The sequence below is a fragment of the Bombus vancouverensis genome, chromosome 14, assembly GCF_051014615.1.
Source record: "Bombus vancouverensis nearcticus chromosome 14, iyBomVanc1_principal, whole genome shotgun sequence".
In the NCBI taxonomy this organism is placed as follows: domain Eukaryota; kingdom Metazoa; phylum Arthropoda; class Insecta; order Hymenoptera; family Apidae; genus Bombus; species Bombus vancouverensis.
This window is the reverse complement of record NC_134924.1, coordinates 11,900,890-11,914,517: the sequence shown is the minus strand read 5'-3', so window position 1 is coordinate 11,914,517 and position 13,628 is coordinate 11,900,890. Positions and strand designations below refer to the sequence as shown.

The 13,628-nt window shown below is 42.5% G+C and overlaps 1 protein-coding gene across 10 annotated transcripts in view; it reads right to left on the bottom strand.

The window, feature by feature from the left end:
- The window catches only part of pnut (septin 7-like protein pnut), a 42,072-nt gene that overhangs the window by 17,829 nt on the left and 10,615 nt on the right, over positions 1–13,628 (bottom strand). For 2 of the 10 annotated variants that reach the window (XM_033333026.2, XM_076624141.1), the window contains exon 1: positions 11,345–13,141. The exons of 3 other annotated variants lie outside the window; for them this stretch is intronic. In XM_033333026.2, coding sequence (XP_033188917.1) covers positions 11,345–11,683 — 339 coding nt within the window. In that variant the 5' untranslated portion in view covers positions 11,684–13,141. Of the gene's footprint in view, positions 1–11,344; positions 13,144–13,628 lie in introns of those variants that run through there. 5 more of the 10 variants (XM_033333020.2, XM_076624139.1, XM_033333021.2 and 2 more) reach the window with 5 other exon arrangements.

Sequence of the window (13,628 nt, the reverse complement as noted above, 5' to 3'; positions counted from 1 at the left end):
TTTAGAAGATATCGGTGGTTCCAAGTTGGCAATTCGATAACTACGAATATCTACTTGCGTGACTCATTGTCATGCACACGTACGCAACGATACGACACGATGATGTACTCGTTGCTTGCATTTATCCTCGAGTTCTTATTAATCGTATTAATAACGGTTCGTACGTCGGAAACGAATACGAAAAGAAGAGAACGACGACGGCCATAAAGTGGTATCGGGTCTGCGCACAAAGCTATTCGAGATATGTACATATTTCGTTGATTTCCCAGAGGAGCATCCGGTGCGTCGCTTTTTTCCGCCGGAAGTGGAGGAGAAATTTTACGGTGGAGAAGCTCGCGATTCTAACATATATATATATATATATATAAATATAAGATAGAAGGTTGCTTTAAGTTGCCTGTTCGGAGAAGGGAAGAGCTGATCGAGAAACAACAAGGTCACGATCTATCGGAAACGTAGCCGCGCTGGTCTATCCGTTCGATAAGATTCGTGGAGAAGAACCGTTTCCTGCGTAAGGCCTACATGGCTGCGAAAGCGAAGGCGTGGAAAGGCGTTTAAAACAAACAGAAACCTCTGATAACGGATTGAAGAAAGTCTGGTAATTCTATAGACGTCTGGCGAGCAACGAGACAAACGCGTTAAAAGCCGCGTATACCGCAGTGTCTGAAACTTTCAGATTATTACTTTATCTCGTGTCTTACTGCGAAGAAAATATTTGTAGAATCTTCTTTACGAGTATATGGTACGTATACGCGAAACTGCTTTTAATAATAACGCTATATCACGAATTGCTAATGACTTTGAAGTTTACAAACACTATACATATGTATACATAAGTGGAGCGAAGCGTAGGATAAGGTAAGGTAAGGTAAGGTAAGGTAAGGTAAGGTAAGGTAAGGTAAGGTAAGGTAAGGTAAGGTAAGGTAAGGTAAGGTAAGGTAAGGTAAGGTAAGGTAAGGTAAGGTAAGGTAAGGTAAGGTAAGGTAAGGTAAGGTAAGGTAGTGTAAGGTAAGGTAAGGTAAGGTAAGGTAGTGTAAGGTAAGATAAGGTAAGGTAAGGTAAGGTAAGGTAAGGTAAGGTAAGGTAAAGTAAGGTAAGGTAGTGTAAGGTAAGGTAGTGTAAGGTAAGGTAAGGTAAGGTAAGGTAAGGTAATGTAATGTAAGGTAAGGTAATGTAATGTAAGGTAAGGTAAGGTAATGTAAGGTAAGGTAAGGTAAGGTAAGGTAAGGTAAGGTAAGGTAAGGTAAGGTTAGGTAAGGTAATGTAATGTAGTGTAAGGTAAAGTAAGGTAAGGTAAGGTGAGGTGAGGTGAGGTTAGGTAAGGTGAGGTTAGGTAAGATAGGGTAGGGTAGGGTAGGGTAGGGTAGGGTAGGGTAGGGTAGGGTAAGATAGATCGTATTAAATTCACTTTGATAGATTCGACGTGTAAGGTAATGCTATTGACGCGATGTTCGACAAACAAACACGCTTTAAATCAAGCGATAGAATCGTTACACAGGTACACCGCTCGATAGGCCAGAGAACTTGGCTGCTTCGTAAGACGTTGAACGCTGCCAAAGTTTCGCTGGCATTCCGTGCGATATAGTCGCAGTGACAAGCGATCGCTTTCTACTTGAACCTTAACCATATGTGCTCCTCGTATACGTATAACGCTTTAATCAAAAACTTCGATAAAGTAGAAACCGTCGCGCTAAATCGGATACGCGGCTCTTCGTCGTTCTTCGTGCAGCTTTATAACAAATTGAATTTATCGAATCGATCCGATCGCACCGCGGACGTTCATGAAAATTTGTTCGTCTTTTAAATATCGCAATACCTGTCTGCCGTTTTCTGCGTTCTACGTTTTCGTGTTTACCAATTTTTGCATTGTAGGTCTAACGACAGACCCAGTCCAGAAGTAACGCCACGAGGCGTTAATAATAAGAACAACCCTTAATTACCACGGATTACCGCGCTCAACGAACGGCTAATTAGCCAAGGATTTACGAAATATCATTCCGCGACGTGGTGATTATTCGCTCGGAATGCGAGTGCGGAGCGTCGACGATTCGCGTGATGCGCCGATAGCGTCGGAAAATTTGCCCCGCTCGTTTAACCCGTTTGCTCCGTCGCAAATTGTACGCTGTACATTGTACATTGAACACGCAGCGGACTCGGAAATAACTGTTTTCATCGACGAGGCGCGGCTCCTCGAAGTTCTTCAAAGTCGAAACTCGTAAATCGTGGTACCGCGTGTATCGTGCGATTAATTTATTATCGTCGTGGCCGTTCGGTCTCGCGTGGCCCAGATTTCTACCGTCTAATGGACCGCTCTATATCGTTATAGCAATTCCGTCCAACGACGCGTCTCTGTTGTATTTAATTCGCCTGGAATCCTTCGTGGAACAACGAATTCCAAGCTCGTAGACTCGCGCTGCCGTGTCGTCCGTCCCATTGAACGTTCTCGCGCGAAACCAGTTGCGATATGGAACAGCTGGAAATTCGGTCAGCTTTCCCTCTTAAATTTCCTACTCGGATCGACCCGCAGATTGTTCGCAACTGCCGATACGCGTTTATCGTGCAAATTTCGAACGTTTCAACGTGAAACGACAAGTTTCTTCTTTGCCGTTTTCTCTCGCGATTCTTTAACACGCATCTGGACAAGTTAATTGCCGAATATAAAGAACAACCTGGCTAGGTGTATCGAAACTGGCAGGCACTTGAAACGCAGCAAGCAAGCAACGGTCTGGTCTGCCTTTATTCGACGAAGAAAGCGTTTTCTTGCGACTTGTTCTTTCGACTTTTGTTCTTCGTGAAACGCGTTGCCACTGCTTCGTAAAACGCAACCTAACCGTCGACGTTGCTCCGCGTTTCAAGCACTCGCATCGTACATTCGCCTAACCAGGCGCAGTCAGTAACCGAACGACCGATCTTCCCTCGCGATTTATAAAATCGTGGAAAAGTCTCAGGCCACTTACGATAACGATTTCGTTATCGCAAAGAGTCGCAATGTACGTTTAACTCTGCTGCGTCGTTCAGCTCGTTCTCCGTTCGAAATATTTCTTATATCCGAGGAGAACGCGTCGTAATACGCGCCAGCCCTTGATCGAAATTAACGGCGACGCGCCTTCCTTGAAAACGTAATTACACAATGTCGAATATAATTGTTCGAGTACTCTCGTTCGTTGCTGTATTTCCTTCGCGTAACGTTCGCATTTTCGTTCGTAGTAGCACGCTCTCGATGCACGTTGCGTTTTACAACGATCCGTTTCGTGTTTTTCAGTGCCACGGGGAGATACTATTTTATAAATAGATATGAATTAATCGAAAGCACAGACACGGAAGGGGCGATGATAAATACACGCTCCAGTATCTAATCGGTCTTCTACGTAATTTGCGTTACGGCATTCGCTTTTGCATACCGATGATCGCACTGGAATCGCACCAGTGATTACGGGGCCTGGATTTTTTCCGCACCGACGCGACGCCGCGACGCTTCCACTCGCGAATGCAACGCGGCGTGCCACGTAGTTTTTAGAATACAATGCCGTCACGAATATAATAGAAACATTCTTCTCCCCTTGAGTCAACAACGATGCTGTCTCGTTCTCCGCGCAATCTCGCCAATCCGTAAAGAGAACGAACAACGCGATTTTCAATTTTCATTCGCTTTCTATTTGCTTTACGTATTACGAAGCCGGCTGCGACTGAAGACTCGGCCTTCGTCACGGTTTCCTCAAACAGTAGATTATTATATACTATTATCAGCGTATAATTCCTTCCACGGATGATGGGAACGTCGCAAATTTAGCGGACGAACGTGGTCCGGTATAAAGCGAAGAGGAGTAACGCGTGTAATTAACAGTTGCAAATAGAGCCGTTTCGGATGGTACGGCGGGTGAATCGAAACGGTTGAACGTAAGGGGGGAATCGTAGAAGGTCGAGGGGGATTGTTAGAAAAATCGATAGCTGCTAACGCCGCGGTCGTTTTCAGCTCAACTCCCTTTTTTCCATTTTCTCGATGTAAAACGTTTGCATTTTTTTGCTCGCGTAACTACGTGTTCGGATGGGCCCCAGGAAAGACGACTCGTCAACCAGCTTCCGCCGTTGCAATCACACGACCGTTCCATTCACGCGTCTGCTCCACTTTCGAGTTACGGTTAATCAAAGGAAGGTGTAGAAATCGAAAGGCACCGAAAACCTTCGATAACGAAATTATTCGGTTACAGGCACGAGCTTCTCGAGGAGCGTGGACATAATTGCTCGTATGGAAACTAGCGCAAACGAGATTCCGAATTTGCTTTTTCCACCCAAGCGTATCGATCTGCTAGCTATGCGAATTCTTAGGTGGCGATTTTAACGTGTAAAGAGCGATCGATTGAAACGAGAAACGAAGCTACACGATCGGAGAAGAGTCGGAGCTTCTTTTCGAAATTTCTTTTAGCTTCGTAACTACAGCGTCGCGGTATTCCCTTGATGTTCTTCTAAACAACGAAATAATAACTTACACGCTCTTATCGAGGGTCACGCGGCGGGATGACCAATAACGTAACGGTTGTACAAACATCGCGTCATTAGAGATTAGAAATTGCATCTTCCTTTCTTGTCTTCCCGCAGCTTCTTTCCCTATGGACAGTAAATTACGAGAAGCATCGTCTTGTTTATCCGTTTTTTCGAAAAAGAGACGCGTATTCGAACGGCTTCTCCAGTCAATCGTCGAACCGAGTCTCGTTAATCCTACGAGGAATTGACAAAAATGGCAACTTGTGTCTTAATTCGGACAGCGAGGCTGCGCGTAACCCAGTTCTCTGCTTAAGCGAAATTCTCCTGGTAAACTGGATCTTTCGAGACACGGTGGTACTCGCGTGTCCTCGACCCGTACGAATTTCCTTAATTAACGTTCTTTTAAGAGTACAGCATGGTGAAATTGTAGCAGCAAGATGCTGCGTCTCGCACGTGCCAGCACAACGTCTCGGCTAATTTCGTTCAATTAACGTTCGAGCAAGCCCGGGAGAGACCGCCGCGCAATGCCACGTTCTAAACGAGCCACGGGGAGAGATTAGACGTCGGGCCTCTTTCCTATCAACCCGTTAATCCGTTTTATAGTTTCCAACGTTCGAGCAAACAGCCAGCTACTCTATTTTACTAGCGGCTTTTACCGGACAACCGGCAAAATATACGTCCCGAGTTCCCGTTCAACCGTACAACAACGTGTACAACGGTTGGCGTTTCCGATGATCGAACACGGAGGAAGATCGTTTTGAAACGATAACGTTCGATCGCCTAACCGGCTGTTAGCGCCGATCGTTCGAGAGGAATGCGCTGGATAATTTTCTCGTTATTCGATTATACGCTACCAATAAGTTTACACGGAGGGTAAGGTTTCTTGGAACGCGGTAAACCAGGAAACGTTCGATCGCACGTGGCCCTATTCTCGCCGATGATAGTTCTTCCACGAAGAGGAGTCAGGCAAAATAGAAAATAGATGACAGTACATTTGTAAACCTGGTAGGATTTCTGGCGGAGGAGGTCGGTAATATTTGAAGATACCAGATTCTTTGAAAATGGACAAACAGAAAACAGAGTAACCCGGAGTAACGGACGACGAATAGGCTGCTTTTATATTCCACGACGATTTATATCAACGCCACTAATACGTGTATTTCGTCTTTGAAGTTTTACGCATATACAGGCTGGTTGGTAACTGGTGGTAGAAACGGATAGGGGGTGATTCTAGGCGAAAAAAGAAGTCGAAAATATAGAATAACAATTTTTCGTTCGAGACTTTGTTTTCGAGAAAATCGACTTTGAATCTTCGTTCGGTACGCGTGCGGTGCGTTATACCGGATCTCACTGTAGATCGTCGTCTCGATGGAAAAAATAAAAAAAAAGAAAATTTTTTATTCTACATTTTCGACTTCTTTTTTCGCGTAGAATCACCCCCTTTTCGCTTGTACCACCACTTACCAACCACCCTGTATATCTTTGCATATCGTATGCATTCTGTATACTTGTTACGCACCCAAATTTCATACAAACGCATAAACATCCGCAGTCTGCAGTCTATAAAGATGAACTTATAAAGCATTTTAATCGGTTAAAAGTTAAAACCAAGCAGCCGCTAATCGATCTCCAAACAGAAAATATACCAACCGACTACTATAGTCTAGGCAGAGCCTGGAAAAACGAGACCGAAGAGACGAAACGTTCGGCGAAGCTCTCGCTGTGAATGCGCAAGTTCGTTCAGAGAAAAAGGCAGCTAGAGTTTGCCACGGATCTCCTTTCTCTCTCGACCGTTCTCCTCTTATTTATTTTTTCTTTTTTTCTTTTATTTTTCCCTACGTTCGCGTTTCGTTTCATCGAAAAGTCTATCGCGCTATTTGCGTAAAACCGTATATAAGCATGCGGTGAACACGCCATAAAACAGTTAGGTGCACACGTATCTCCGCCGAGGGTTGGAAATGGAAATACCATAGAGAACGAGGAACATGAACGTTGTTTGAAGCGAAAAAAACAGGGAGAAAAAGTGGGACGCGGCCTGCTTTCCTGAAAGGGTGCTCTGTGTGTCGGGTGGGCGGGTTTCCCCTTCGTGTTCCAACGGAATCAAACCGGGCTCGTCCCAGCTATGAATTTACATCGAGTACACGCTAGCCGAGTCTCCTCTAAACGTTCTCTTCTCTAAACCGCGTTCTTCCGAAACTGGTTCCTCGACGATCCTCGACGAATAGACGTACGACTGAGGACCTCTGGCGCGGCCTGGCCAGTATCATTGGTCGAGTTTCACGAGTCACGATTTACCGATTTACCGGTCTTGATAAATTCTGTCGCGTAGCGGCAACGAGCAACGAGTTCACCAATGAGATAGATCGAGTCTTTCGAGTGAATTTTACGAATCACGAGTGCGGATGATTTTTCAGTGAAATCTGTTTGCGCGAAAGAAACTTTCGTACGGCTAAGAAGAACGCGTCGAACGTCAAATTTATCTGTTCTCCAGTTTTGACCAATTTTTTAACAAATATTCCTTACTGTGCGATGTGAAAGAAAACTTCTTGTATCTTCCGAGTCAGTCGGCGACGATCACATCGGCCACCGTGTCATCTACGTACGTAGAAGAAAGAAGGGACTTGAAAATTCTTTCGACCAGCTGCATTTATCCGAGACGGAACAATGATCTCATTTAAGGTCGACCACGATCACGGAAGTCATAAATTTCCATTTTATCGAACACGACCAGGCTTCTCCGTCCTTCTTGGAAGCTTCCATCGCTCGTTTCATCACCGGTTCCGTATCGGTAAAGACTCGTAAGAGGCGATCATCGCCGACATCGATAATTTCTTAGTCACTTTCAACGAGAATTTCACGCGTATACAGGGTGGTTGGTAACTGGCGGTACAAGCGGAAAGGGGGTGATTCTACGTGAAAAAAGAAGTCGAAAATATAGAATAGAAATTTTTCGTTCGAGGCTCTGTTTTCGAGAAAATCGACTGTGAATTCTCGCTCGGTACGCGTGCACTTTATCGCGTCTCGTTGTAACGGATCTCACTGTAGATCGTTGTCTCGATGGAAAAATTAAAAAAAAATTTTTTTTAATTATTAATTAAATTTAAATTAATAATTTTAATTATTTTTTTTAATTATTAATTAAATTTAAATTAATAATTTTAATTATTTTTTTTTAATTATTTTTCGCGTAGAACGAAAACGGTGAGGAAAACCCATCGGCTTTCGTTCTAACGACACCGCTTTTATCATCGTCCCGATTAACAATTTTGGACAAACGCACTTCCACGATCATTTTCCTCGCATGTTTGTACATTTCGATGCTCGCAGTACTAATAAACGTACGGGTATCTACTTTCAATGTCTTGAAGAGTTTGCAAAGGATATCCCTGCGTATGCATATACGACGCCTTCGATTTAAAAAGCACTTTCAAGTGTATCTGTTCGCCGTTTCGTGAGTCACGAATTACAGTGTATTTTTTATTGTCTATGACGCACCATCGGGGGTTGAACCCTCGGTTAAAATCGCCCTGTAACACGGACAGGACCCCTCCCTCCGAATATAAGTACGAAGGGTAGCCATGTGCGTGATCTCAGTGACTCTCAAATCTTTACGACCACGTGTCCGCCCCTAATATTGCTTCCAACTTCGTTACAACTAAAATGCAATTAATTTCGAAACTTTATCGAAATTACCTGCTACGTGTATTACGATTTATAAAAATTGAAGAACTTTGACGAAGAACTTGGTTCTCGTCACCAGCCCTTTATTTACTTTTCGTCTATCGAGATCAACGAACAATCCTGATCAATTAACGATATTTAACTTCTACTATGGAATTTTGATATGTATATACAGGGTGGTTGGTAATTGGTGGTACAAGCGAAAAGGGGGTGATTCTACGGGAAAAAAGAAATCGAAAATATAGAATAAAAATTTTTTTTTTAATTTTTCCATCGAGACAACGATCTATAATGAGATCCGTTACAACAAGACGCGATACAGTGCACGCGTACCGAGCGAAAATTCAAAGTCGATTTTCTCGAAAACAAAGCCTCGAACGAAAAATTGTTATTCTATACTTTCGACTTCTTTTTTCGCCTAGAATCACCCCCTTTCCGCTTGTGCCACCAGTTACCAACCACCCTGTACATAAAACAATAGGTAAAACACTTAGCGAAACAACGGAGTATCGAAGAGTTAGATACGACTACTCGAGTTTCCAAGGCCAAAGTATTCTGGTCTTGCTACTTAAATTACATACAACACTCCTGCGCTGCTTATTTATTCGACGGAACGTGTTTCGTCCGTTCGAGTTCCCGACAAGTTGCACGAAATTTAGTCTAATTAAAAAAAAGAATGATATAAAAATAAACGCGGACGATGGGTGGTGTGGTTCGAGGTTGAGAAATCGGAGGCACGTACTTGACGCGAGGGAATTAAAATACAAGTCTGCCGCGAGCGCAAAAGCCCATGAAAGTGGACGTAAGAACGATGCCCCATATCCCCATATGTTCCTCCCTCGACCGCCTTTCTTCCCATCGCTCTTGCCATACATCCCACTAGACTAGCAAATTCTCTCCCTCTCTCTCTCTCTCTCTCTTTCTCCCTACCCCTTCGCGCATGCAACCATAATAAGGGAGGGCACATAGGGCAAACTTGCCACGTGTTCGATTCGAACGGATATTCTCATCGATCTTTAGTTTATTCGGAGATGCAATTACTTCGCCTATATAACGATAGACATTTCTAAAGAAAATGGGGAAATTCCACGAACCACGATCGTCGTATATAGTGTTACGTATCGTACACACGTGGGTAGTATACCGAATTGATAAAATCCGAATTTTGAAATTCTGAAAATTCCAATTACCCTTCTACGCGTGTAGCGATTACACGCGAGTCTAATTTATGATTTGTCCAGGCTCTCGAAACAGCCGAAAAACGCGACGAAACGACGAGAACGCGTCTATCACGTTGTACGATATAATCTTTCGCGGAGCTTACGAATCTTTGGAATAAACGTAATTCGTTTGGAAGAACGAACACCGAGGCTAAAATTTCACTTGTTTGCCCGAAGCCGATTAAAATCAACGATCAATTTATTTAACGTGGAAATTATCAAAGTAAAGTAAGTATAAATAATCGCGTAATATCATGAAATTTCGAAAATTATGCACAATTTTCAAGTACCTACCTATGAATTAGTGCTCTCAGTTCTTTAATAGCGATAAATCTCGATCGTAAATCATTAGCGTGATTGCATGTTGCAATCGTAATTAATCATTTGTGTCCGATCGAAATGATAGCGATTTTTTTGTACAACATTAACAAGCGTCGACTGGAACTGGTTAAGCCGAACCTAGTCAGATTCTGTGAGTCATAGGCAGCTTTCTCACGGAGTCACAAGAACGGAATAAACGGAACGATCACGTGGTTCTTTATGCGGGGTCCTCGAATGTCGAAACGACTGACGAGCGACCTCCAGCGTGTCAGGGATATAAAATTTGATTCTTCGAGAGGCGAGATTGAGTTACGGATTACGGAGTCACGAACAACCTGACGGAACCTCTCATCTACCTATCGAAATCTTCGACGACTTTCGCAAAGTTCACTTACATATTACGTTAGAAAAATGTCCTGCTAAATGGTATAACAATAATTTTATTCGAATTTGTAACGCTGCAACTACTGCGAAAATTGGATAAATAAATAATGCGAAGATTATAGGGGACAAATATGACAAGTACAAACTTGTTAATTTCCTCGTTTTCGCGTTACTTAGCGATCAAAAGGACGCACTTTCTTGCATGCTATGTTATAACGTATATAATTGCAAGCTACGATATTAAATAACAATATTAATAATAATAACGAATAAATTAATAAACATAATAAATAAATAAATAATTAAATAAGAATATTTTAAAATATTTTCAGTGTAAATACTTTCCAAGAGAATTCCAAATTTAAAGAGAGAACGAAAGTTAATAAAAAATTTCGTATCAGCCATATTGGCCGTGGTTCGTAACGTTAGCGTTAAAAGAATGTTAAAGATCTACAACTTTGATATAAGATCCCTGTGTATAGCAAGGGTTAACATTCCACGCAGTTTCCGTGGTTGATTAATCTTTTTGTAATTAAAGCGTGTTCGTCCGTTACCTTTATAGACTTATCGATTTTAGATTTACGATGAAGCTCCTCAAAGACAACTAAGGTTACAAGTTCTATGACCCGGCCCGTTAAACGCGAGTCAGGTTAAGTTAATCGATATGAAATCTACCTTAAAGACTAATCGTCGCAATCTCGACTGCGAACTCGCTATTTGTGCCAATTGAATTTCCTATCCCATCTATATCGTCGATATTCGATGCTACTTCATTTTATATAGTTAATGTATGTATCGATTCGTTTACACGCGAATAAATCATAGTCTCGACGATTTTACCGTAAACTGAAACATTCGATCTACTACACAAGAAAAGAAGAAACATTATTTCATTATTGCAGAAATATATATCGTATTCATTTTTTACTAAATGAATTTCTGCATTAAATATATACCTTCTGAAATACATTTCAAATTTTACCAACACTATCACGATACGCCTCGTCTCGTTACAGTGCTAATTAAACTCCAAAATATTTCATATAAATACATAAGTGTTCTGTGATAATGTAGTATATATACATAAATATATATATATATATATATATATACACATGTAGCATATATAGCCTCGACCATAGAACAAAAATATCGAAACTATCGAGAGTGACGGAAAAAGACATTTTCAAAGAGTGACTTACGGATAATAATCGATACGTGATCGATATTTCTCCGTGTCTAATATTTAGGCTTACCGACGTGGTGTCGCCGTTTGATTTCTCCCCATCAAGTATCCTCTGCCTAAGGGCAAGCCTGTCGAGGCTCGCCAGTCTGTAACTACCTCCAACTTCGCGATCTCGGCTCAATCGTTCGGTCGTGCCGCTTCCATTCCAACCGGCGTTAAAGCTCGACGTGTATTTTGGCAAAGTTGGCGGTGGCACTTGACGCGGCTTATCACGGTTCAACATCGAATTACTAGTGTGCAAAAACGACGAATTGTTCGAGACAGTCCTCGTCGTCGACGACCAACCGATCGTCGTTTTTATCCCGTTGCTTTGTGTACCGGCGGAGCCGTTTTGATTTTCGGTCGACATTTCTTCACGATTTCACGTGATTTCTATTCCACACGATTCTTTCTCTCCTTCTCCCCTATATCGAAACACAGCTTGCTATATTTCTAATTTCCTTATTTCTCTTACTAAGAAAATCATAATAGAGAGTCGTGTCGCGTTTCCTTTCTTTTTCTTTCTGTCTAAGGATCGAAGGAAGTATAATTCGTATGTATCTAGTAGCGTTGCAGTAGGAAAAGCACTTTTAATTAAAAAGCAAAGAATGTACTGTGAATACAATAACTGCTTAGAGTTAGCAATGAATTTTATCACATACGAGCACGCGCGCGCGCGCGTATTCTCTCTTAGATCGCCATTTATCCTGATTTCCCACAAACGTTAAATTCAAGAAATTACAACGATTACTTCATCAAAGATAGTGATATTACAAAGAACTTTGTATAAGGCATTAAACTCTCATTCAACTCCAATTGTAGAAGGAAAGTGAGAGAGAGAGAAGGTAGGGGGAGAGAAAGAGAGAGAGAGAGACACACACACAGAGACAGAGACAGACAGACAGAGGGTGGGAGGGAAAGAGTTGCAAAAAAAGATTCCTTTGAGCGAATCTTTGGTCACACGGGCGGAACAAGAGATACAAAAAAAAAAAAAACAATGGATTTCGAGTGTGAACTAGGATCCCTTGAATGGCGATATGTTGGCCCGCTATGAAAATCACAACGTGCCCTTGGAAACGCCTTTGTTACACAGGATCAACAGAAACTATATCACGGTCATAGGCTTTGCTGATAATGTTACAAACGAACGCACAATTCGAGCACACCACGCACGTATACATATATGTGTCCATTGTGAAATGATCAGTCATCTCTTTGCTCGGAAGGAAACCAACGAAAATACTCACTATATTATGACTTTGTGTATATTGTATCTGTCACACTGGAACGGGAAAATTTGCGTACGCAAATATGAAACGGCACTGGAGTGCCACAATGTAGTACGGTATTAGTGTAGCACAGTGTAGTACTAGGAGTAAAGAGCGAGAGAGGGTAGTAAGAAAAAGAGTGAAAGAGGGAGGAGAAAGAGAGAAATCTCGTGCATCGGTTAGAATTGCGTGGGCTCATGAACGCCGGTGTTGCTGCTGGTGATTCACGCTGTCGGCAAACCGGCCGAACGTGGCCACGTTCACTCTCACTTTTCTATGCATTGTTTCATTATCGATTATAGTTTCTCCGTATTTTTTCTTGTTTTATGAGAAAAGAGAAGATTCGAACAACGTTATTCTTCGTTCCACCGGATTGGCAAGTAAAAGAAAAACAACGATGGGGAAGAAAAAGTTAAACGACCTCTCTCTGCCAAGCACGGACACTAACACACGCGCGCGGGCGCGCATATATGCACACAGTCTTGCCAACAAAGGTTGACGAAGCGACAACACGAAGACCGACTCATACGACTCGCCAGACTCGGATGTACTGCGATCCCTAACGCTAACGAACGACCACGCCTGACGCAGCGACCACCAAAAGTGGGGGTAAGTTCGCTACATCGCCGCTTGTGCTCGTCGGATAACCAACGAAGCTCTGGCTGCCTCTCTTCACTGCGCATGTGTTCCATGAAATAACGACGACCAATAGGAACACGCTATACGAGCAGCCTGGCGGATCAGCGAACATATTGTTCTCACCGTGTATATAGTTCGGTCAGTGTTCCAAGCCGACGAATCATCTCGTTCAAAACCATTTTTCCTAGATTACAAACGAAGATACACCGCAGTCACTGTCCTACGAATCCAAGTGTTTCCACTTAATTTCGGTTTCTGTTTGGGATTACGTGGTTGCTAAGCTTTCTTTCGGTATAATCCGATTTTTGTATTTCGAACTGTATCGTAAAAAATTGAAATTATTGCGAATCTACGTACATTGCGTATCCTATGAATGGTATAGATTATAGATTACAGGTGAATGTATCG